Source organism: Oncorhynchus mykiss, chromosome 11 (assembly GCF_057628025.1).
Source record: "Oncorhynchus mykiss isolate SJ-2025 chromosome 11, ASM5762802v1, whole genome shotgun sequence".
NCBI classification, from domain to species: domain Eukaryota; kingdom Metazoa; phylum Chordata; class Actinopteri; order Salmoniformes; family Salmonidae; genus Oncorhynchus; species Oncorhynchus mykiss.
In genome coordinates this window covers 61,823,443-61,848,027 of record NC_143032.1, presented here as the reverse complement: position 1 = coordinate 61,848,027, position 24,585 = coordinate 61,823,443, and the positions used below count along the sequence as shown (strand labels likewise).

At 42.6% G+C, this 24,585-nt stretch overlaps 1 protein-coding gene across 5 annotated transcripts in view; it reads left to right on the top strand.

Annotated features, from left to right (window-relative positions):
- The first annotated feature begins 245 nt into the window (after positions 1-245).
- LOC110536102 (LIM domain kinase 2) overlaps positions 246-24,585 on the top strand; it is a 28,753-nt gene continuing 4,413 nt past the window's right edge. The window contains exons 1-13 of one of the 5 annotated variants that reach the window (XM_021621658.3): positions 246-374; positions 473-576; positions 1,533-1,629; positions 12,341-12,476; positions 16,580-16,689; positions 17,085-17,273; positions 17,689-17,794; positions 21,104-21,318; positions 21,464-21,650; positions 21,773-21,859; positions 22,243-22,374; positions 23,563-23,619; positions 24,214-24,279. In XM_021621658.3, the coding sequence (XP_021477333.2) occupies positions 561-576; positions 1,533-1,629; positions 12,341-12,476; positions 16,580-16,689; positions 17,085-17,273; positions 17,689-17,794; positions 21,104-21,318; positions 21,464-21,650; positions 21,773-21,859; positions 22,243-22,374; positions 23,563-23,619; positions 24,214-24,279 (1,398 nt within the window). In that variant the 5' untranslated portion in view covers positions 246-374; positions 473-560. Of the gene's footprint in view, positions 577-1,532; positions 1,630-11,408; positions 11,780-12,340; positions 12,477-16,579; positions 16,690-17,084; positions 17,274-17,688; positions 17,795-21,103; positions 21,319-21,463; positions 21,651-21,772; positions 21,860-22,242; positions 22,375-23,562; positions 23,620-24,213; positions 24,280-24,585 lie in introns of those variants that run through there. The other 4 variants (XM_090190800.1, XM_090190799.1, XM_021621659.3 and 1 more) reach the window with 4 other exon arrangements.

Sequence of the window (24,585 nt, the reverse complement as noted above, 5' to 3'; positions counted from 1 at the left end):
TCAGTGTGATGGTTGCAATAATTTTGGTTGACTAGTGTCAAAGTCGTGTTTTATCTTCAGGTATAAGTATCCACTCGCCGCACAGACATGCTTGGGGAACAGTAGGCTATCCTGCGTGTAGGACTCAGGAGTCATAACAAGCTGGCATTACAGATGCTCGGGGAATGTCATCATTTAAGTTATTCATATATGAAAATTGTTTAACAAAAATAATAACGTGAAATCTTTCTGGCAGTAGATGGTGCTATAGTTTCAGTGTAGTGGATATTTGCCTTTTCGGCTCCAATTTGCTCCTGTTCCAGGTGTTGCTGCTGCCGATCCCTTCCGGTCTCCGTACAGGAATTCCAACTGCATGACGTCATCCTGCCAACAAAGTAGGCTATTCCAAAACTGAACGGCGATATTTTCCTTCCTAAGAAAATGTACAGGGGATTGAAACTACGATTTCTAAATACCTTTCTTGTATTCGTAGAATAAATAACCCTGAATGTAACACACACTGGATCACTGTGAGAACTTTCTGGGAAATAAAGAACAAATAACGACGACACAACAATTAGATGGAGGAGCTGGAAGGTGAGCAGTCTAAACTTCTCTCCCAGTTGATAGTTACGCTTACATGTGGATAACAATGTTGACTTTTTTTTATTTATACATACAATCTGTTGTTTGGGGAAAGGGAAGCCCAAGCTAATTCGAGTAGGGTGATGCACGGTCTTCGAGACTTGATACATTTGTTAGCTGATATTTGTCAAATGAGAGCTCGCTACAATGCATCTGATCGTCATAACATGCATAGTTACTTTGTAACAACGTCAATGATTCTGCCATTAAGTTCGGGCAGATGTGTAAAATAATGTTACTTGAATTTAGCAGCTTGGATCCATTAATTTCAAAACTCAATATTTATTGCATTGGAATGGAAGTCTTGTGAATGCAGGCTTTTTTTTTTGAACAAATTAAAGAGCTCAACTAAAGAGATCTAGCTGGAATCTTTATTTGCTACATATATTTTTAGACTTATACAGTGTCTTATACAGTATACTATTTTGATTAGTACAATGTAGAAAATAGTAAAAACATTTTTAAAACTTTGAATGAGTATGTGTCCAAACTTTTGATTGGTGTGTGTGTGTGTGTGTGTGTGTGTATATATATATATATATATATATATATATAACAGAAGAATGATGCTCATGCTTGTCTAAACGTTTTCCTTTTTACTTGAGAATCATTTATAGCCTGAACATTATATTGTAAACAGCCTGTGTCAGCCTATGTTCTACAAAAAACATTATCCCTATAATCATTGACTGACTGTATTTGCAATTACTCAAAATTGATTGTTATTAAAGGTCAGGGAATTTCCATATATTCTTATTTTCTTAAAAAATGTGTCTATGCAAACAGATTACAAGTCTCACCTTTGTTCAGTCAATACAATCTATGCAGAAATGCAATTGCTACTGTGATTTACTTTTATGAATGGATAGAGTATGCTTTTCCTGTAGTGACATAATTGAACCCTACAGGTACAGATGGACGCCACTGTGCGGGTTGCGGGGGAACAATTCAAGACACATTCAATGTGAAGGTTCTTCAAGGAACTTGGCACAATGCCTGTTTTCAGTAAGTCATACTTTTAAATGTAGATTTCAGTTGCATTCACTGTTTAATGTTTTTTTTTTAATCATTTTTTTGTAGGACTTACTGTCTGTGCAGTATACATGTGAGCTTGGTTTCCTTATGACATGGAATAAGCAGCAATGAAATTAATAGAGACAATATATTTTGTTGGTTAAAATGCAGTTTTTGACTATTTCAGGTATTCTTTGTGGTCAAATGCTGTATGCACATGCTTACAAATTGCCGTGTGGGTAGTCCTGGAGAGTTCTACATGTGGAATGTTTTAGCATCATTGTGGGCAGGTCAGTGAGGAAGAACTCTTGTACAGTGCATTCCTGTACACATCCCAGTGGCAGATACCACCATTCTACTCTTTTGAACCATTGTTGTTAGTACAACAAGTTAACAACTTAGAGGTGGTAGATGATTGTCGTCCTTTTGCCTTTTAAAGGGGAAAATGGTAAACGTGTATGAGGCAACACTCACACATGAATTTGGGTGGGTCACCGGGACACAATGTGAGGAGGATCCCACCACATCTCTGGCCTTGAGGACTTTGGCCCTGGAAGATTCTCTTGTCCGGTGGCTTAATCATTGTCTGGATGGAGACTGACATTAACTGTCTGGCATTCCCAGGTTACTGGCCCCCATTGAGAAACCTTTGGATTTAAGCTGAACACTGAGGGCAGTACAATAGGACATACAGTGCATTCGGAAAGGATTTAGACCCCTTAACTTTTTACACGTTACAGCCTTATTGTAAAATGTATTTAAATTATTTTTTTCCCTCATCATTGTACACACAATACCCATAATGACAAAGCGAAAACAGGTTTTTAGAGGTTTTTGCAAATGTATTCAAATTAAAAACAGAAATACCGTATTTACGTAGCTATTCAGACCTTTTGCTATGAGACTTGAAATTGAGCTCAAGGTGCGTCATGTTTCAATTGATCAAACTTGAGATGTTTCTACAACTTGGAGTCCACCTGTGGTAAATTCAATTGATTGGACATGATTTGGAAAGGCACACACCTGTCTATATAAGGTCCCACAGTTGTCAGAGCAAAAACCAAGCCATGAGTTTGAAGGAATTGTCCGTAGAGCTCTGAGATAGGATTGTGTCAAGGCACAGATCTGGGGAAGGGTACCAAAACTTTTCTGTAGCATTGAAGGTCCCCAAAAACACAGTGCCCTCCATCATTCTTAATGGAAGAAGTTTGGAACCACCAATAGTATTCCTACAGCTGGCCGATCGGCCAAACTGAGCAATCGGGGGAGAAGGGCTTTGGTAAGGGAAGTGACCAAGAACCTGATGGTCACTTTGACAGAGCTCCAGAGTTCCTGTGTGGAGATGGGAGATCCTTCCAGAAGGACAACCATCTCTGCAGCACTCCACCAATCAGTCCTTTATGGTAGAGTGGCCAGACGGAAGCCACTCCTCAGTAAAAGGCACATGACCGCCAGCTTGGAGTTTTCCAAAAGGCACTTAAATGACTCTGACCATGAGAAAGAAGATTCTCTGGTCTGATGAAACCAATATTTAACTTGTTGGTCTGAATGCCAAGCATCATGTCTGTAGGAAACCTGGCACCATCGCTACGGTGAAGCGTGGTGGTGGCAGCATCATGCTGTGGGGATGTTTTTCAGCGGCAGAGACTGAGATAATAGTCAGGATCGAGGGAAAGATGAACGGCGCAATGTACAGAGATCCTTGATGAAAATCTGTTCCAGAGTGCTCAGGACCTCAGACTTGGGTGAAGGTTCACCTTACAACATGACAACGACCCTAAGCACACAGCCAAGACAACGCAGGAGTGGTTTCGGGACAAGTCTCTGAATGTCCTTGAGTTGGACAGCCAAAGCACAGACTTGAACCCGATCGAACATCTCTGGAGAGACCTGAACATGAGGAGGTGTGTTTGCGGTCATTGTCCTGTTGAGAAACAAATTATAGTCCCACTAAGTGCAAACCAGATGTGATGGCTTATCGCTACAGAATGCTGTAGAAGCCATGCTGGTTAAATGTGCCTTGAATTCTAAATAAATCACTGACAGTGTCACCAATAAAACACCATCACACCACCTCCTCCATGCTTCGTGGTGGGAACCACACATGAGGAGATCATCCGTTCACCTACTCTGCATCTCACAAAGACACAGCGGTTGGAACCAAAAATCTCAAATTGGTACTCATCAGACCAAAAGGACACATTTCCACCGGTCTAATGTCCATTGCTTGCGTTTCTTGGCCCAAGCAAGTCTCTTCTTATTATTGTCATCCTTTTAGTAGTGGTTTCTTCGCAGCAATTTTACCACGAAGGCCTGATTCATGCACTAGAGGATCAGTTGAAGTCCCAAGTTTACATACACCTTAGCCAAATACATTTAAACTCAGTTTTTCACAATTCCTGACATTAAAATCCCCTGTCTTAGGTCAGTTAAGATCACCACTTTTAATTTTAAGAATGTGAAATGTCAGAATAATAGTAGAGAGCAATTTATTTTTTATTTATTTAAAATTTCTGCTTTTATTTCTTTCATCACATTCCCAGTGGGTTCCCAGAAGTTTACATACACTCAATTAGTATTTGGTAGCATTGCCTTTAAATTGTTTAACTTGGGTCAAATGTTCGGGTAGCCTTCCACAAGCTTCCCACAATAAGTTGGGTGAATTTTGGCCCATTCCTCCTGACAGAGCTGGTGTAACTGAGTCAAGTTTGTTGGCCTCCTTGCTCGCACATGGGTTTTCAGTTCTGCCCACAAATTTTCTATAGGATTGATGTCAGGGCTTTGTGATGGCCACTCCAATACCTTGACTTTGTTGTCCTTAAGCCATTTTGCCACAACTTTGGAAGTATGCTTGGAGTCATTGTCCATTTGGAAGACCCATTTGTAACCAAGCTTTAACTTCCTGACTGATGTCTTGAGATGTTGCTTTAATATATCCACATCATTTTAAATTCCTCATGATGCCATCTATTTAGTGAAGTGCACAAGTCCCTCCTGCAGAAAAGCACCCCCACAACATAATGCTGCCACCCCCGTGCTTCACGGTTGGGATTGTCTTCTTCGGCTTGCAAGCAAGCCTCCCCCTTTTATATCCAGAGAGGCACTGATTCTGATGGTAGGCCTAAATACATCCACAGGTACACCTCTGATTGACTCAAATTATGTCAATTAGCCTATCAGAAGCTTCTAAAGCCATGACATAATTTTCGGGAATTTTCATAGCTGTTTATAGGCACAGTCAACTTAGTGTAGTAAACTTCTGACACACTGGAATTGTGATACAGTGAATTATAAGTTAAATAATCTGTCTGTAAACAATTGTTGGAAAAATTACTAATTAAAGTAGATGTCCTAACTGACTTGCCAGAACTATAGTTTGTTAACAAGAAATTTGTGGAGTGGTTGAAAAATGAGTTTTAATGACTCCAACCTAAGTGTATGTAAACTAACGACTTCAACTGTACCCCTGGGTCTTCTTTTCCTGTTACGGTCCTCATGAGGGCCATTTTCGTAATCCTGCTTGATGGTCAGACGCTCAAACAAACATTTAGCTCCTCTAAAGCTCTGTTTGTGAAATGCAATCACTCAGGTTTTACTTTACCTGAAGATAATTTATGGATTTGACGATGGGGCTTCAGATAGACAATCCAAGAATGGACAGGTCATGGTCTAGAAGATGACAATGCGCTCCACAGGGCTTTTGTGAGAGGGGAAGCTGGGATTGAGGGCAGAGTCACGGCAGCTTTAATGAGGAGAGGGAGTGTGTTTCTGACACTCACTGCGCCCGTCCAGCACACAAGGTTACGTAACACGAATGAAAGAGTAGAACTAATGACTAGTTGAATAGAACTGATTAGAGTATAGCTGTTTTTCTTGAGCTCTGAATTGCCCCTGAATATAATAACTGAATGAAGTCTAAGATTACCTGAATTGTGCATCCTAGTATGAGGTATTTCCGATTATGTCTCCCTAGAGTAGAAGGGACTTGCCATTTGTGAGTGTTCCTTATTTTTTAAACTGAAATTTGCCCAAGCACTCAAATTTCTAGCAAAGCTTTTTAGCAGCACAATGTTCTTACATAACCCAGTATTTGGGTCTCTTTCCGTATTTCTATAATTGACTCTTTTATAGCTCCACTGCACCTAGTGTCAGTTCATAAGCCAAGTCCTTGATGAAGTTGTGCAACTTTCTCTCTCCAACTCCTTCTCTCTCTCTGCTCCTTCTTTCTCTCTCTTTTTAGCTCCTTCTTTCTCTCTTGCCCTCCCCCCAAATCACCTCACAAATTTCAAATCTTCAGATGAAGCGTCTGCTTTGGAAAAAACCTCCAATCCAGACTACCATACTGATGCTAAACCAAGTGGGCTGGAGTTTTCCTCAAATGTGAGCCTCTTTTCTCGTAACTTCATTCATTTTGTCATTGTAATACAGAATTATTCTCACTCCATGTGGGACATTGTCAAACTCTAAAGCAACGACAGTAGTTTCCTCTTCCATGATACCCCCCGCTCTGTTCTATTGTGCACACAGAGCTTTGCACCTCCTCCAAGTTGTACAGCATTGTCAATGTTATTCCTCTAAAAGAGGTGAAGCGTTCTGGCTCAAGTCATACTGACAATCCTTTCCCTCATTAATTGTCTGTGGGGTCCAATAATGTAACCTTGATGTGTTTGAATAGAACTGTAACTATCTGTTCACATTGGGTGCATTCTGGGTAGTCTTAAAGGGAGTCCTACGGCATCTTGAACTAGTGTTTGTGTTGTTTCCATTCATACAACACAGTTTCCAGCATTTTAGAATACATTTCAGTATGAATTCTCTATGGAACCTCCTTGCAATAGAATTAGAGGAGTGGTTTTCTCTCCCTCTCAGAAACTTGTAGTGTAACATGGGAGCACAACAGAGTCACCCTGAGATAAGGGTCCGTGCTATCCGGAATCCTTGGGACTTCCTCCCTACCCCATTGAAGTTGAAATGTAAAATGCTAGGGGTTGGGGGGGGGCAGGCAGGTTGAGGGACATGTTGGACGACACCGGGGGGCAATTCTTCACTCCGTTCTGCTGACAATAATTTTTCTCCGCTCATACAGGAGTAATCATTTATCAAGGGGTGCTGCAACACACTCGGCACCCCTACTTCCTGCTGTTATGCATATCGAAACAAACTTGGAGTCACTGGATGACATGGTATATGGTCCTTCCGCTACGACTCGGGAAACAAATCAGTTTATTAGGCTTCAGATGAAAATAGTACTGATGAACTTAAGTGTTCATAAAGTGCATGGTGATGAGCTTGATGATCCTTTACAATAAATATCAAGAGTCTTATTCTGATGTTATGATGATCGATGCTTGACTGCTATTTGACAAATACAAATATTCTCACTCTTATCCAAAATCATCTCATCATGTAGACTAGCCTACCCACACAACCTACCTGCACGATCTGCAAGCTGTTGGCTAGAGCGCATGTCCCAAGGCCAGAGAGGGCACATTTTCAGCTATTTAAGGCAACCGTTTTCATTAGAAAAATGTTGGTAGAGTTGAAAATGCAATGTAAACACATTAAACTTTAGATTTTTATTGGGTACATACAAATGTAAGCCAAAAAGTACATTTTGTGTGCACCATGTCATCATGCACTGATTTTTTAAATATTTTTTAAATCTGCAATAAGTCTATTTGGTGGAAACACCACTAGAGGGAAAATGTGCATATTTTCTTCATGTCGATTTGACAATATTTGCATGAAAATCTGTCTCCAATTGGATGGAAACCTAGCTTAAGACCAGCTTTAGTTGCACAACCTGCCTGGGAGATTCTAGTACACTAAAACAAAAGGCATTTGTAAAGGCCTTCCACTAGTTATGTGGAATTGAGGAAATCAAACGAGTAATGCCTGTTGGCGTTTGTCTAAGCAGGGTAAGTCCCTGACATTGTTGGGAGGACCAGTCCTTCCTCTTACCTCAGTCTTTTTGTTTTTCTTTCATTCTTGGTTGAGAAGAAGCACCAGTGTTGTTTACTCTACTGATTGTGTTTTTTGTTTTTTTTAGATCAGATAATCTTTGTTTTGGTCTATTTATTCAGGGACATGACTGTGTACACTACAGTTATCCTTTATCCCCCACACTAGGACTGACCAATCCAATGTTTCTCCTCAGGTATTGGGTTGTTTTGGTATGACAGGGAGGGAGGACACACTATGACTCAACAGAGAACATCCAAACGTTACGTTGTTCAGTTTTACAGTGAAAGTTGGTTTCCCTGAAACGCACACCTGTAGACAGGATATTCTTCACACCTGTTGTATACGCACACAGGTGTGTGTGTATTTCAGCATTGCCTCCTGTTTCTGTCCGTTTCCATGACTGTGTTATAAAAACACTCTGGCTCTTTACACACACAATGATGATATACAGGTTGCTCACAAATACTCACATACAGTGCGTGCGTGAGTGTACATGCAATATTCAGGTTTACTATCACATAGAGTAGGGCACTACTACTGACCACAGATTGGCTAACACACTAAACAGTCTCAGTAGTACAGAGGAGAGTACAGATGAGGAAAAAATACAAAAACAATGTTTTAATACAGTTCCTTTTTGGTCACTTTTTTAGTTTAATTCTGTAACCAAGATGTATGATCTGGTCAACATTCCGTCAGACAAAAGGATCTAATTTGGGCATTAGGCCAGTCCGAGGGCAGCGTTCCCTTTTACACACAGCACTCCCCTCACTAATGTGATCTTTATCTGGGCAGCCTTTCTGCACCCCTCTGCTTTTCTACACCATCCCTCTGTGCACCAACCTAGTCTCGGAGCATTTCGTATTATTCTGTACGTAAATCCGTCACACTCCCTTCAGTATGATATGTTACGTTTTATATGGTATGTATTAATTTGTGGATGTCCATCACCCATTTTGAATTACAATTTGTATTATATGCTATGAATTTGCCCAGCGTATGATATGTTATGAATTCTAGCTAGCTGGCTAACGTTAGCTAGGCTAGGGTTAAGTTTATGAGTTTGTTTAAAGGTGAAGGCAGTGTTTCCCAAACTCTGTCCTGGGGACCCCAAGGGGTGCATGTTTTGGTTTTTGCCCTAGTACTACACAGCTGATAATCAAATAATCATCCAGCTTTGATATAAGAGTTGAGGTTAGGGGAAGGGTTAGCTAACATTCTATGTAGTTGAAAAGTTGCAAAAGTTTTCTGTGATGATGAGATTTGAGCTCGCAACCTTTGAGTTGCTATAATTTCGCATTATACGCCCATCCATCCATCCACCCCGACCAACCATCCCACCTTTAAGTAACCATCTGTCTTATGTAACCATACCAAACTAATTAGAGTGTCCTGGATTTACATTTGCTATGTTACGTCTAGTCTGAGACCAGGCTGTGTGCATGGGAAGGCCTGGAAATAACTTTTTCACTCTTTTCCTGCTTACCTATTCTTGCTTTAGTCTCTCTGTGTGTGTAGGCTGCATGTTTTTGGAGCATTGGTTTCCTCACACAACGTACCAGAAGCCATGAACCACCTCCATAAGATTTAATCCAAGTAACCAGTAATAAGTGTTGTGTTAGAATGAACCATTGTAAAAGGGAATTGACCTGCCTAATCTCCAGGAGTAGATTTTCTCTCCAAATGCTGATGAGCCAGAATCAACTCTACCTCAGGTTAAGAGAACTGTGATCCATAGTGGTGCAGCAGTCGAAGGCACTGCATTGCGGTGCTAGAGGCATCACTACAGACCCTGGTTTGATCCTGGGTAGGCCATCATTGTAAATAAGAATTTGTTCTTAACTGACTTGTCTAGCTAAATAAAAATAAGCCCCGCCCACAGACCCAGGCTAGCACTGGGATGTTCCGGTGCTTTATAAAGGGAAAAACTACACCAATACCCCAGACAGGCAGGTGCTTGGCTTATTTGTTAAGACTGTTACCTCAATGTTTTTCTGCTGCCAGTGAACCGAGTGTCCTCCAGTCAAGGGGCCTCATTTATAACCGTTGTTATAAATTTCTGCTTGTGCCATTTCTGAAAAGTCCACACACACACCATATTGAGATTTATAAACTTGGCACACGCCATACATAGGCTATGCAGGTTTCCAGTTATAAATCAGATGTTGGTGTAGAACTGTGCACACGTGAACGAGCATTAAAACTCCACCTGGGAAAATGCCTCCATTCACTTTTTATGGTGACAATAATGCTGTATAATTTGGAACTATTGGCATTAGGCCATAGCATGCAAAATACAAATGGTTGTTCAATATTTAGTTTATCAATAGATTATTGGGTTCATACAGTATGTCTTGCCTTGGTATAGGCTCTTTGATTTAATAGGCAATGATGTTGTGCTCCTATCGCACAGCTATATTGTAGCCTACCCATACTGTCAGAATGTTTACATAAGCTACTGGTCTATTTACTGTGTTGGCAGAATGTTGTCATTTTTAGCATTCATTTATTGTGTATTTGGAAAAGGACTGTGTCGATTTGTGAATGAGAAAACAATGTCAAATTGTCGTAGACCTGTCAGCAGAACGTTTGAATTCAACAAAGTTTTATATCGACTTTTTCCCCAACCTAAATATGATGGACCGCCCACAAATTCTGAAACATTGTAGGGCAGGCTGCAAAAAAGAAATGCAATTACAGTACTTAGTGTTAGTAATATTTATTGTATGTTTTTGTTCTGCTTGACTTTTTTAAAATACATTTTATATAGTACTACTGATAATCATTACTGCGTTGTTGGTAAAGAGCAAGAAAGGCATTTCACTGTAGGCTACTTTTGCACATGACAATTAAAAACTTAACTTGATACATAGGCCTACTTCAATGTAAAAGATTAGCTGTTAAACGGTATACCAGTATTATAAAGCCCGCTGCTTATGATATTGCAAAGTTTGAAATACATACTGTATAGCCTGTCTATTTACTGGGCTACAAGGTCCAGTTAAATGAGAGATGCGCATGGTCATTTCAAATTTGCTGTATGGCTACTTTGGGAATATGAAACCATCACGGCCAGAAAATGTGAGGAATATATTCTGCAATGGCTATGAAAATAAATAGGAAAATGATTCCTAGGTCGAATTATAAGATTCCTATGTTGAATTATTTTAGATTCTGAATATAATACACATAGGTTTGCTGTTCTCACTAATGGTTGCATTCTTATTCAGATGTTTTTCCTGTTAGTTTTTTCTGTATAAGCTTTTCATCATATACCCCATTTGCACAAAATACTTGCCAGCTTGCAATACAATATTTCAACCACTAACAGATGTGCGTACGCATGGTCTGAAGTTTGCAGGGAGATGTGCACATTCTCACTTCAAGTAAAACATTTTAAATGGCCACTTTTGCGTGAAAACTGGTGCACACACATTTTGGGGTATATTTTGGGTGTTTGCACGATTTTTAAATGATCCTCCAGATGAATGAGTCAGTATGCAGAACTGGCAACCCCTTCCCCTTCTTCACAGGGAGTCTGTGTAAGTGGGTTGCCAGTTTAGTGACCTAGACTAATCTCCTTGAGAGGTTTAGAATTGATTGTGCGCCTGACACAGCTTAACCTGGTGCTGCCATTTTGCATAACCTGTGAAACTACCTGAAGGTATCCTCACAGCCTGCAGGTGCTCCCTGATCTCTCGGCAACTTCAGCATTCCTAACTCTATGAACATTACTCAACTAGAAATTCAGACAAATCAGTGCATTCACCACATTTTTTGTTGATCCCCCCCTTCATCATGCTCAGAAACAACTGGAACACATTAAGATGCTGGAATGTGGCTGTGGATGGGGAGAGCTGAGGGCAGCCTTTGGTGTTAGTTGCTCGTATTTAGGTAAGGTTAATGATCAGCGTTTCCCAAGGTCTGCTGCTTATCGCTTTATTCTTCTGGGAAACCACAGCCCTCATGTAGACATTGTGTGTGTGTGTGTAGTCACTCTCTTCACAGTGTTACCTACCTTGTGATGGATCACACCAACGAGACGTGACATGTCTCAGGAACAAGGTAACCTACTTCCTTTACATCGTACCCTGGCGATCAGAGACAAGTAGATACCGTCATCCTAAAGAAAGGCCTGAAGCAACCGCTGCACTCCAGTGCAACCTGGGAGTGGAAGGTATCATGTTCACCAGTGTCATTTCTCACATGATGAATGGCTTCTGCTGCGCTGTGTCTACAGTGCTAGTGCCTCTCGTTAAGGGATACTTTCACCGTCACTTTCTTTGTAAAGAGGATTGGTTGAGGGAGAGTGTACAGACAGGTCAACTGTTTGCGTGTTGGTTAAACTATTTCCCATATTAACTGACTTAGTTCTCGCACAAGTCCCCAGTGTATTTGTCTTTTTCAGATGCTGTTTTCTTTGAAAATCTTTTTGTAATTATTCTGCTCCTTCTTTGTCTATTGTTTATTGGTTCTATCTGCATGTCATCTCTCAGACGCCATTGTTTGAGTGGTGGGAATCTCTGCTCAATAGGAATCTTTCAGAAATCTAACACAAGCCTTTGAGATTGTCAACAGGTCTTTGAAATGATACACTCAGGCTTTGTAGTGACTCTCCTCTAAATCATCTTGAAACAGCTTGCTCTACACTTGATATGGTCTCTGCTGAAAGGATCCGTATGTCCACTCTTCTCTCTTCATTTCTTGCAGAGGTAAACGTGTTTTTTCCCATCCACAGGTGCTCGGAGTGCTGTGACCACCTGACCAACTGGTACTATGAGAAGGATGGAAAGCTGTACTGCCGTAAACACTACTGGGAGAAGTTTGGAGAGCTGTGTCACGGCTGTTCTCTGCTCATGACTGGACCTGCCATGGTGAGTCACCCCACTCCATCCTTCTCACCTCACTGTCAGTAGATATTGAGACTATGGTTTGTCATTTCCACGTATCGGTATATCCCAGTCTGATTGTGATCCTGGAGCTTCTGCACACCTGGTCCGTGTTTTCAACCCTGGTTGCTGTTTAGGTTGGCCCAGGATCCAAAGTATCAGGTATTATAATGCAATAGGCTTCAGGCTTGGTTCACTTTTAGATCTCATTGAACATAAAGACGACAGTGTTGGTATGGAGAACAGTCAGACAAAGCTGTACATTAGATAATATATTAATAATTCACTGTCAGGATTACTGTTGTATTCATATGTTAGATGTGTAGGGCCACACTCGGATAACACCAACTCACAGTGAATCACTGTTCTTTGATATGAGCTCAGTGGGTTGTGCAGCAATAGGATCTGTTTTTCTCCATGTGTACAAATGAGGGAACTGTCAGCTTTACCCACTTTTCCCCCTCTCCTCAACTTTCAGCAGAATCCCTAGAGGGAAGGTTGAAGCCCTATGTTGTAACAAACATCTCCTTGGTGATTGAGGTCAATACTTATGTACAGGAGAGGTCATGGGGGCTGGGCACTGGCACAGCAGTAATCATCCACACAGAGCAACCATGCTCTGCATCCTGGTTGCTTTAAAAGATGGCAGATTGGACCTGAACCTTCTCACTGTGTTAGTTAGGTTCCCCCATCGTGGATGCTTCTCTCTCTGTTAGTTAAGTTCCCCCGTCATGGCCCCGCTCTGTTCTCCTCTGTACAGTCTCCACAGTTCACTTCCCCCAGCACATAGTGAACTTTGGGGGAAAATGGAGAACATGGAGTGGTTTTGGAACCAGTCCATCACCTGATTCAGTACACTGCGGTGGAAAGGCAACAGATACTACCCACACTGTACGGCCAGTCTGCCACCAGACCACCACAGTGTTTATTGGAGACAGTTTTTGAAAGATCAAGTATCTGTTATTAAGGGAAGGTTAGAATGTTTGGCTCGACTGAGTTTGTCAAATCAATGTTCATCTTTCAGGATTAGATCATGAGCTCATGGTTATGCTATTAAAGTGTAGCTGAAGGCTGAATATTGGTTAGCTTTCTTCTTGTTTCATCAGTGCTATGGAATTCCCATGCATGGGGTTGGAGTGCTGTGCTTTTTAATGGAACTTCATTTTAACAGTGTTATGGTCCCTATTAAACCAGGTCTAAATACAACTAGAACTGCTGAAAACACAAACAATTGCTGGTCACAAAAGGGTCATTTCTCTTTAACTGGATTAAAGTGGGCCCCAAAATGAAGTCTTTTTTTAACCTGAAGTTTGCCAGTAAGCAAAACACATAATGGCCTTTCTATTTGGTTTTGGACACATTGGCTCTGTACGCGAAGTGCCAAATATTTCTGGCAGGGTTGAATTGGCAGCCTTCTCTTACCCTGCAGCCGAACCAACACTGCGTTAAATGGTCTAGCTGTTGGGTCTCTCAGGAGAGGAGAGTAGTGTGGAGAATGCAGCTACTTAAAGCTGTTGGGTCTCTCAGGAGAGGAGAGTAGTGTGGAGCATGCAGCTACTTAAAGCTGTTGGGTCTCAGGAGAGGAGAGTAGTGTGGAGCATGCAGCTACTTAAAGCTGTTGGGTCTCAGGAGAGGAGAGTAGTGTGGAGCATGCAGCTACTTAAAGCTGTTGGGTCTCAGGAGAGGAGAGTAGTGTGGAGCATGCAGCTACTTAAAGCTGTTGGGTCTCAGGAGAGGAGAGTAGTGTGGAGCATGCAGCTACTTAAAGCTGTTGGGTCTCAGGAGAGGAGAGTAGTGTGGAGCATGCAGCTACTTAAAGCTGTTGGGTCTCAGGAGAGGAGAGTAGTGTGGAGCATGCAGCTACTTAAAGCTGTTGGGTCTCAGGAGAGGAGAGTAGTGTGGAGCATGCAGCTACTTAAAGCTGTTGGGTCTCAGGAGAGGAGAGTAGTGTGGAGCATGCAGCTACTTAAAGCTGTTGGGTCTCAGGAGAGGAGAGTAGTGTGGAGCATGCAGCTACTTAAAGCTGTTGGGTCTCTCAGGAGAGGAGAGTAGTGTGGAGCATGCAGCTACTTAAAGCTGTTGGGTCTCAGGAGAGGAGAGTAGTGTGGAGCATGCAGCTACTTAAAGCTGTTGGGTCTCAGGAGAGGAGAGTAGTGTGGAGCATGCAGCTACTTAAAGCTGTTGGGTCTCAGGAGAGGAGAGTAGTGTGGAGCATGCAGCTACTTAAAGCTGTTGGGTCTCAGGAGAGGAGAGTAGTGTGGAGCATGCAGCTACTTAAAGCTGTTGGGTCTCAGGAGAGGAGAGTAGTGTGGAGCATGCAGCTACTTAAAGCTGTTGGGTCTCAGGAGAGGAGAGTAGTGTGGAGCATGCAGCTACTTAAAGCTGTTGGGTCTCAGGAGAGGAGAGTAGTGTGGAGCATGCAGCTAATTAAAGCTGTTGGGTCTCTCAGGAGAGGAGAGTAGTGTGGAGCATGCAGCTACTTAAAGCTGTTGGGTCTCAGGAGAGGAGAGTAGTGTGGAGCATGCAGCTACTTAAAGCTGTTGGGTCTCAGGAGAGGAGAGTAGTGTGGAGCATGCAGCTACTTAAAGCTGTTGGGTCTCAGGAGAGGAGAGTAGTGTGGAGCATGCAGCTACTTAAAGCTGTTGGGTCTCAGGAGAGGAGAGTAGTGTGGAGCATGCAGCTACTTAAAGCTGTTGGGTCTCAGGAGAGGAGAGTAGTGTGGAGCATGCAGCTACTTAAAGCTGTTGTGTGTTTGTGGGGCAGGCTATGGCACCAAATGCCATTTTGTTCTCTGATGAGGAGATCGTCGCATGGCATTTTTCATTTCAGTTTGCCTACTTTTCTCTGTGGCTTTGGAGACGTTTTACAGTTCTTGACAGTTGTAAATCCTCTCAAATTAGACTGCTTTGGAATATCCTTCTTTTGTTCTTTTTCAATTTGTAAAATGGGGAAATTAATAGAGAAATAAATATAGACCAGCTCTACACACACACACACACACACACACACACACACACACACACACACTAGCCTCCCCTTGCCGAGAGAGTCTGCGCACACACAGCCAGCTATGGACTATGACACAGCTGTGTGTGTCTAGCTGGGGTTCCTTCAGGCTGTTTCTGACTGGGGTCGGTGTGGTAATGCTTCAGCCTGGAGGGAGGGAGTCACAGCCACAGACGCACACATGGCTTACATCACTCAGCCTAATCCTAGTGCCCCCTGGACCGGCAACAAGATCCTTTCCCAACACTTTTACTCATAGCAGCCTACAATGAAGAGCTGGGGAGAATGGAACATATTATCTCACTTCAAAGACTACAGGTTTTCATTAATATATTCACATTCTTTAGAAATGATCCTGTTTTCAAATGATCTGGTGAGGAGCTTAGGTCTTGAGACAAAATCTCTAACCAAAATTGAATTCAAGCTTGAGAAGGCATTGCAGCTCTTTGTTGTTGTAGACTTAAGACTCCAATGAAATTGAAGTCGGTTAACACTGACTGGTTAAAATAGATTATCTCTCCGGGCCTCATGTACAGGAGCACATTTTAGATTTTCCAGCTCGCCCAGCCTTAACATCACATGATCACTTCAGATCCAGGAATGAAGTTCAAACCCACATTAAGTGGCCTCTGAACCTCCTCTATGGCACATACCATGTGTGTAGGAGTGTGTGTCACTTGCTTCAGGAGGTGGATACTTTGTCTAATTTAGCATGAGAGCAAGACCAATAGATTGGGAGTGTGTACGGTATAGAGAAGTAACATGTGAATGAGTAAGCTGTTGCACATGTGTGAGAGAACCAGACTTTCTTTCAGAGTTTGTTAATGTGTGAAAAGAGAGAGCGTCAGTGAGAGGCATGCTGTGATTAGAGAAGGCAGGGCTTGGGTCCCGGGGGAGGTGGATGACATCATAGCATATTCCAGATAGGTTAAGAGTGGAGCAGGTGTTACTGACTGTGTCACTGCCACACAGAGAGGACAGAACACAACACCATCAAGCACACAACACCGGACAGTACAGAACAGCACAGTGTTCTCTCCATGAAGCTGGAAAGACAAACCCACCTGTATCTGTTCTTCCAGGTGGCCGGAGAATACAAGTATCACCCAGAGTGCTTTGTGTGTCTGAGCTGCAAAGTTGTCATCGAGGACAGGGACACCTATGCCCTGGTGGAGCGCTCCAAACTGTACTGGTGAGAGTTGTTTTAATTCTGTTCAATTTTTTTGTTTAGTCTGATGTTGATAGAGGCCGTTTAGGGAATGTGCTTTATATTATTGGATTATCCATTTCTGATGAATCTGTTGTCTGTCACACCTGAGCTCCCTCTACGGTCTGACTCTCGCCATACCCCTCCTTCCTGCTCTCTCCTTCTCTACATATTTTTCTACAATAAACTTTACTGTTCCCAAAGGGCAATTGTTTTGAAACAACGTACAGACAAATGACATAGGTTATGTAGAACACGTTGATGAACACTTTGACCCACTTTCAACTGGTAAACACTTTAATAACATCATTATCCACAACACTGCCCCTTATTCCTTCTTTCTTCTCTCCTCCGCTCTCTTCCTCTTCCTCTCGGTGCAGTGGGAAGTGCTATAAGCAGGTAGTCCTGGCACCCGTGTTGGAGAAGCGTTCCGCCGACTCGTCCCTGGACTCTCTGCCTCACACGGTCACCCTCATCTCCATGCCCTCTGCCACCAACAGCAAGAGGGGCTTTTCTGTCTCTGTCATAGGGGACGCGGCCAGCGGATTGGCTAGTGTGCAAGTCAAAGAGTGAGTGGATTTAACTGTCACTCACAGCCAGTGAACCTATACACCCCTGACTGTCTAGAACTTGAGTGGGACAGGATGAGTCATGTGTTGTGTAACTGATTATAGGTTTGCTGAATAACAAGGCAGTATTCCTTGGTACCCAGATGTTTGTACATCACCAATAAGACTATGTAACCTGGATGTTAAATCCCGTGTTTCTTTACTTTGGTGGTGTTATTATAGTCTTGATACGGACTCGGCCAAAGGAGTCGCTCATTAGTTGATTGATGTACTTGATGTTGTGGACAGTCAGATACACCCACCTCTGTATTGTCTAGGTGCTCACTGCTGATTAGTCAATAGAACCAGCTCTCTTCTAGTTCATGCTGATACTGGTGCTTCTGACAGACATGTATTTGTGCTGTATTTCTCTCAGAGTCCGAGGGATGCATATCAGCCCGGAAGTTCGGGATGCCATCCACGTTGGTGACAGGATCCTGGAGATCAACGGTCTTACAGTGGGGACACTGGTGGAGGAAGAGGTGAGCTGCATGATCCCGTTTTTCACCATTCACTGACGTTTTACGTGGTTAACTGCATAACATTCAGTAGTTTGAATAAAGCAATGAAATGTAGTCTCTATTCAGTAGTAACCCAGTGGTGTTTTATAAAGCGCGACTATTACATAAGTGTTTGCAACCGTTGCTCTACTATGCACCTCATTTTCAAACACTTTTAAAACACGGAAGCCAAACGCAGAAACTATGGATACAACTTCCCACTCGCTTGCATATTATTCATAATTCATTTGTGCGCCACTAGAAATCCCTGCATTAGCATGTTTCTGTTAACCGAAACATCCTGACAAAATACAATAGATCACTGGCCTTATGTGTCTGGACCTTGTAGACTAAACTGCAGAGAAATCCCCCCATAATTGGTTACCCAATCAGGCAGGATAAATGCAGTTATTTTGAAATGAATACTGCAATGTGTTCAAAACACCGGGCGTTTGACTGGTTATTCAAATGACATAGGCTTTTCACTGCAGTTTACAGCCTAGACTAGAGTTTTGTACTCAATTGAAAAAAATTATAATATTCTTCATTACATTCTGATGTTGTAGCCTAGGTCCCTAAAAAACTGAAACATAATGTAGCTTTTCCAGCTGCATTCCCAGGGACTGGGTGGTAGCACACTCAGCACAGCTTCGGGATCAGCTTCAGGATCAACATCATCTTTTCTTTCGCTGTGTAAATTGACAGGACATACACTGCGATACTAAGCCTAACATTGAGCTCATGAATTATGGTATAATATGCATACGCTTCTACTTATGCTATAGGCTACATTTCTGGCCTCTGTCTTTGTTCTGTTGCACAATTACGCACCTGGCCTCTCCACTGCCATGGCTATTCCTCTTACATCTTGTGAAGTCCCAGGAAAAAGCAGACTACAAAATGTTGTTGGACACTTATTTTGTCTTTTTTTGCCTACTTATAGCCTATAGGAGGAGAGATGCGCGCTTGCTCTTGCTTGCTGAATGTAAAATAGGCTACAGCATTAGCGGTCGGGGAGTTTGAAAGGAGAATCACATATTTTCTTATAGTAGGCCTATCTTAACATCGATAGGCTACAACCTGACAAAATATACCATATGAGCGGCCTGCTAATATACCTTTCTTGTCCTTCTAAACTGTGGAGAATAGACCCAAACTGATCCAAATTGTTTCATAATCAGGCCTAGGCTGTAGGTCTATGCAGTTATTTGGGCACGAAACAAAACAGGATGTTTAAGCGGTTATTCAAATTTGCCAACATCACTGCAGTTTACAACCAATGGATAATAATTGTATATTCACTTGAGAATGACAATACATTTCTTCTTGCACTGTGTTGTTGTAGCCCGGGTACAATAATTGTCTTGTCTTAAAAATGTAGGCCTATGCCTAATCAATAGTGGAACAATAGGCCATTCCTCTTCTCGTGAAATCCCAGGAAAGCTACAAAAGCTATAGGACATTTTTTAAAACACTTTTTAATACTAAGCCCAATAACCGATTAGGGTAAAGAAGCAGGCTTGCTTTTACTAATTGCTGAACGTAAAACAGGCGTACAGCACATGCATTTCGGGGAAAGTTGAGGAGAGAAAGTGCATTAGTGTAGTCGTTTTTGGCCGGTAAAGATAACATTGTTGCACTGAAGCATTGTAAATACACTACATGACCAAAAGTTGAACATCTCATTTAGAGGTCGACCGATTAATCGGAATGGCCGATTAATTAGGGCCAATTTCAAGTTTTCACAACAATCGGAAATCGGTATTTTTGGGCGCTGATTTTGCAGATGTTCTTTTAATATATATATATATTTTTTATACCTTTATTTAACTAGGCAAGTCAGTTAAGAACACATTCTTATTTTCAATGACGGCCTAGGAACGGTGGGTTAACTGCCTTCTTCAGGGGCAGAACGACAGATTTTCACAGAACGGCGGTCCCGTTCTGTGAGCTTTTGTGACCTACCACTTTGCAGCTAAGACATTGTTGCTCCTAGACATTTCCACTTCACAATAACAGGACTTACAGTTGACTGGGGCAAGGCAGACATTTGACGAACTGACTTGTTGGAAAGGTGGCATTTAATGACGGTGTTATGTTGAAAGTCACTGAGCTGTTTAGTAAGGCCATTCTACTGCCAATGTTTGTCTATGGAGATTGCATGGTGGTGTGCTAAATGTTATACACCTGTCAGCAATGGGTGTGGCTGAAATAGCCAAATCCACTAATTTGAAGGGGTGCCCACATACTTTCGTGTATATATAGTGTAGTTGCACAGGCATAGCCTAGTTGAGCACAGTGAAAAAGAAGACCCAAAGGAATTGACAACCGTTAGAAAAACCGAAATCACTTGCAAACCACTTGAGCAATGAGTTAATGACATGCTATAAAAGATGCTCAGGATAAATGGCGTTTGTTGTCGATTGCTACATTTAAATACAGGTTATATTATTTTTTGTTAGGCCTACATGTACAGTGAAGTATTATTTGCAGTTGTCACTGACAAAACACACCTTGACAGCACTGAATGGTGTGAACCAGTATCTGTGCGTTAAGAGACCTCATGAATGGTTTTGTGTTATCCCCTTATTAATAGGCAGTGTGCAGTAGGATGCGTTGATCAGTTGATTAACAGGTGCAGGACTATAGAATGATAAACTTTCCTGTACAGGCTCACCAACATTTTATAGTTATGTAGCCTATAGTTTCTCATTATAGTTATCGTTATTGGCTTGGTGGATGGCCCTTAACTCTTAAACAACACCACTAACGTAATTATCACAACAGAACTACTAGTAGGTCTAGCTAACATTAGCGAACGTGAATGAAATAGGCTACATATACACTTACACTTGTTTACTTGACTTTTAGACTCTATAAATTGCATTCTGTCCATTCTGCCTTAATTTAAACATTCTTTAGTTGGGGAGGATGGCATCTGGAAGGACTCAACACAATCTCACCACACCACCTTACCAAACCATGTGCATTCCAATGGTGCATTCACTGATTTAATTTTAGTTCCCACCTTTCCTGTTTGCCACAAGGTGCGTTCAAATTAAAATTCTTTGGCTCCATTCAAGTCATGTTGTATAAGTCAATTTGATAGCCCTTCGGGTGGTCAGGAATCAGGAACCTGTTCTCATTGGAACCCTGCCTAGTTCTTCTAATTACATCCCGTGTTCTATGGGCCTTATACCAATACCTCTGTCATTAGTGTTGCGTGCTCATCTTACTATGTCAGAGAGGACTTTGTCCAAGAAGATTATGTATTTTCATTGGTGTTTTCAGGTGGAGGACCTCATCCATCGGACCAGTCAGACACTGCAGCTGCTCATGGAGTATGATCCAGTCAGGCAGCGGTTGGACAGGCTCAGACTGGGGTCCTCGCAAAACCGCTTGGGGGTCCCCGCCACCTCCCGCATGCGCCTGTCTTCGCCCTCTAACAGTGTTCTGGAGAGGACAGATGTGGTGGATGACGGCACCCTAAAGAGGAGGTCTCTAAGGTACAGCTGAACCAGCTGACCTTAGGAGAGAGAGTCTAATCATTGGGGGCAGAAATGGAGAGATACAAAGTTATTTATAGTTTGTTCCAGTATATCTTGATCTACGTATGTCTAATTTACATGTGTCCCTCTCTGTAAATGGAAGGCGTAGCAACAGCATCTGTAAGTCCCCTGGGCCAACCTCCCCTAAGGAACACCCTATCCTGACCCGGGACATTGGGCGCTCCGAATCCCTGCGCTCCTCCAGCAGCTGCTCCCATCGCATCTTCCGCCCCTGTGACCTCATCCACGGAGAAGTGCTGGGCAAGGGCTTCTTCGGCCAGGCTATCAAGGTCAGCTTCTCACCCAACAATCAACCTCTTTTTCCACACACATCTCAATCTCTCACATCTACTCCATGCCTTCACATGCCTTCACACAGGCGTCAGTGTTTTGTTTTTCTCCTCATTGATAGGTAACCCACAAAGCCACTGGTGAGGTGATGGTGATGAAGGAGTTGATTCGCTGTGATGAGGAGACGCAGAAGACCTTTCTAAAGGAGGTCAGTAGTCTAGTCCACTCATCCTTACGGATTTGGGAATCCTTCAGTGGGAAAAATAAGCTTCAGATTTTTTTCAAAGATAACATGTGGAAATTGTTTGCTGTGGTGTTAAAGTTCAGATCGAAAGCATAAAGGTGAGCTTTTAAAGATGGAATCTGCAGTAAGGGGAAATGGCGCCACTGGCTGCCCACCACCGTTGTTATTGGGTTTTTTTTCGAGTTGAGGAGAGTCACGCAGCATGGTAAAACAAAGTTCAGTACATATTGTGGTCTTCTATTGCGCGTGCAATGATGTCCGAGGTAGAAAATACTGTGTTGGTTGTTTACAGGACGTGGCTGGTTCACCATTAAGGATTGCAGCTTTAAGTGTATCTCTCTCTCCAGGTCAAAGTGATGAGGAGTCTGGAACATCCCCACGTGTTGAAGTTCATCGGTGTGCTATACAAGGACAAGAGGCTGAATTTAATAACCGAGTTTATTGAGGGAGGCACACTGAAGGATTTCATTGGAGACATGGTGCGTTTCAGCTAATTAATTCACTTAACCCTCTCTCTTCTCTCCCACTGCACCAAAATATAGTTTATAAATAAATAGCTGTTACTGTTTTCCTTAAAGGTATACTTTGAGGGCCTCCCGGGTAGCGCAGTGGTTAAGGGCGCTGTACTGCAGCGCCAGCTGTGCCATCAGAGTCCCTGGGTTCGTGCCTAGGCTCTGTCGTAACCGGCCGCGACCGGGAGGTCCGTGGGGCGACGCACAATTGGCATAGCGTCGTCCGGGTTAGGGAGGGCTTGGTTGGTAGGGGTGTCCCTGTCTCATTGCGCACCAGAGACTCCTTTGGCGGCCCGGGCGCAGTGCGCGCTAACCAAAGTGGCCAGGTGCACAGTGTTTCCTCCGGCACATTGGTGCGGCTGGCTTCCGGGTTGGATGCACGCTGTGTTAAGAAGCAGTGCGGCTTGGTTGGGTTGTGTATCGGAGGACGCATGACTTTCAACCTTCGTCTCTCCCGAGGAGTTGTAGCGATGAGACAAGATAGTAGCTACTAACAATTGGATACCACAAAATTGGGGAGAAAAATTCAACAACCAAAAAAAGGTATACTTTGGGATTTTGGCAATCTACTTATATGTCATATGAACTTGTGGATACCATTTTTATGTCTGGCAAGTATGAAGGAAGTTAGAGGTAAGTTGGCTTACAAAACTACCTATATACAGAGACGAAAAATGGTATCCACGAGTTCATCGGACTCTGGGAAAGTAGATACAGGGCCTCATTGCCAATCCCAAAGTATCCCTTTAAGGGCCTGTGCTGTGTGGGACTGGGACTGACTTGACCGGAGGTAAACTCTGCTCAGATAAAGGCTGTTGGCTCAGTGGTGGGCTGGCTGGCATGTCAACCAGCAGAGATGTGGAATGGGGGTAAATAGAGCAAGTGTTCCCAGGTGAAAATTCAAAGGAGTTTATTACCACCTTTACTTCCCAGATTGGATCATTTACACCGCAGTCCAACAAAACATATGGTCAACAGCAATCAGAGGGAACTGGAGTTTTAATGATTTGATTATAGATTTTCAGTGGTGGGTTACACTATATGATTTGGTGTAACTTTCCTTAGAACTCCCACAATATTCTGTGTAGCCATAAAGGCTACTCAGGGGCCCACCTATTCATTTCTCGTGGTTTATTTTCCCATGGGTTGCTACAGGACCAGTTTCCATGGGAGCAGAGGGTTAGTTTCGCCAAAGGCATTGCTTCTGGAATGGTGAGTTGGCCCCTTCCAGGGATATTTACTGTTGGAGGTTAAATACTGTCTATGTAGACACTGGCTGCTTTTTGTTCAGCTGGAGCAGCTTCCAATAAGTATGGTGGTAGTTAAACACAATGCATTTTAAAGGTACGGTACTTGGTTTCAGGTTGACTCTGACTCTATGAACTGAGATCAGATTACTTGAGGCAGGGATTGCTCTTGCCAATGGGTCATACTGGAGTGTGGGGCTTTGCAGTGACCTAGGGGTAGCCATATGTTCCACATACCTTAATGTCCGTCTTAGCCAACAGAGTGGCAGGCCTTCCAATTTCCCTGGAGACCACTTCAATACTGACAGTTCCTTATTCTCTGATTCCCTTTCCTTACAACCCACAGTCCCTCCACAGAAACACAAGTATGTAGGGCAACAAAATCATTTATTTGTTCCCTTAAGACATTGTCAAATGATGACGTTTCTATCAGCCAGGCTTAGTGGGAGACGTTTTAAAGCTTTGTTGTTTTCTATGCAGCATAAAGCACTATTTCTGTCTTTAATATGCTTCCACTTGTGGATGATTAGTTTGTTTGACAAATTTTTCCTTATTTCAGGCTTACTTGCATTCAATGAGCATCATCCACAGAGATCTTAACTCTCACAACTGCCTGGTGAAACTGGTAGGTGACCTATCCTGAATTGTACATGGCACGCTAACTCAAAGATAGACGGGTAGAGGAGAATATAGAAGAGCAGAGATCCATTTGTTTTCCTGATCCATTTACAGAAACACGTGCAGATACCACTCCTGCTTCAATATCTCTTGTTAATCAGTCATTGTTTCTCTCCTATACCAAAATGTGTGTTTGGCTTCTAAACTGTTAAAGATTGATGTACCGTGGGTAGTGTAGCTTCTTGTTTTAGATTAACCTGGAGGCAGGGTGTTCTAGAACATGTTTTGTTGTTGTGACAGAAGTCTTTGATTG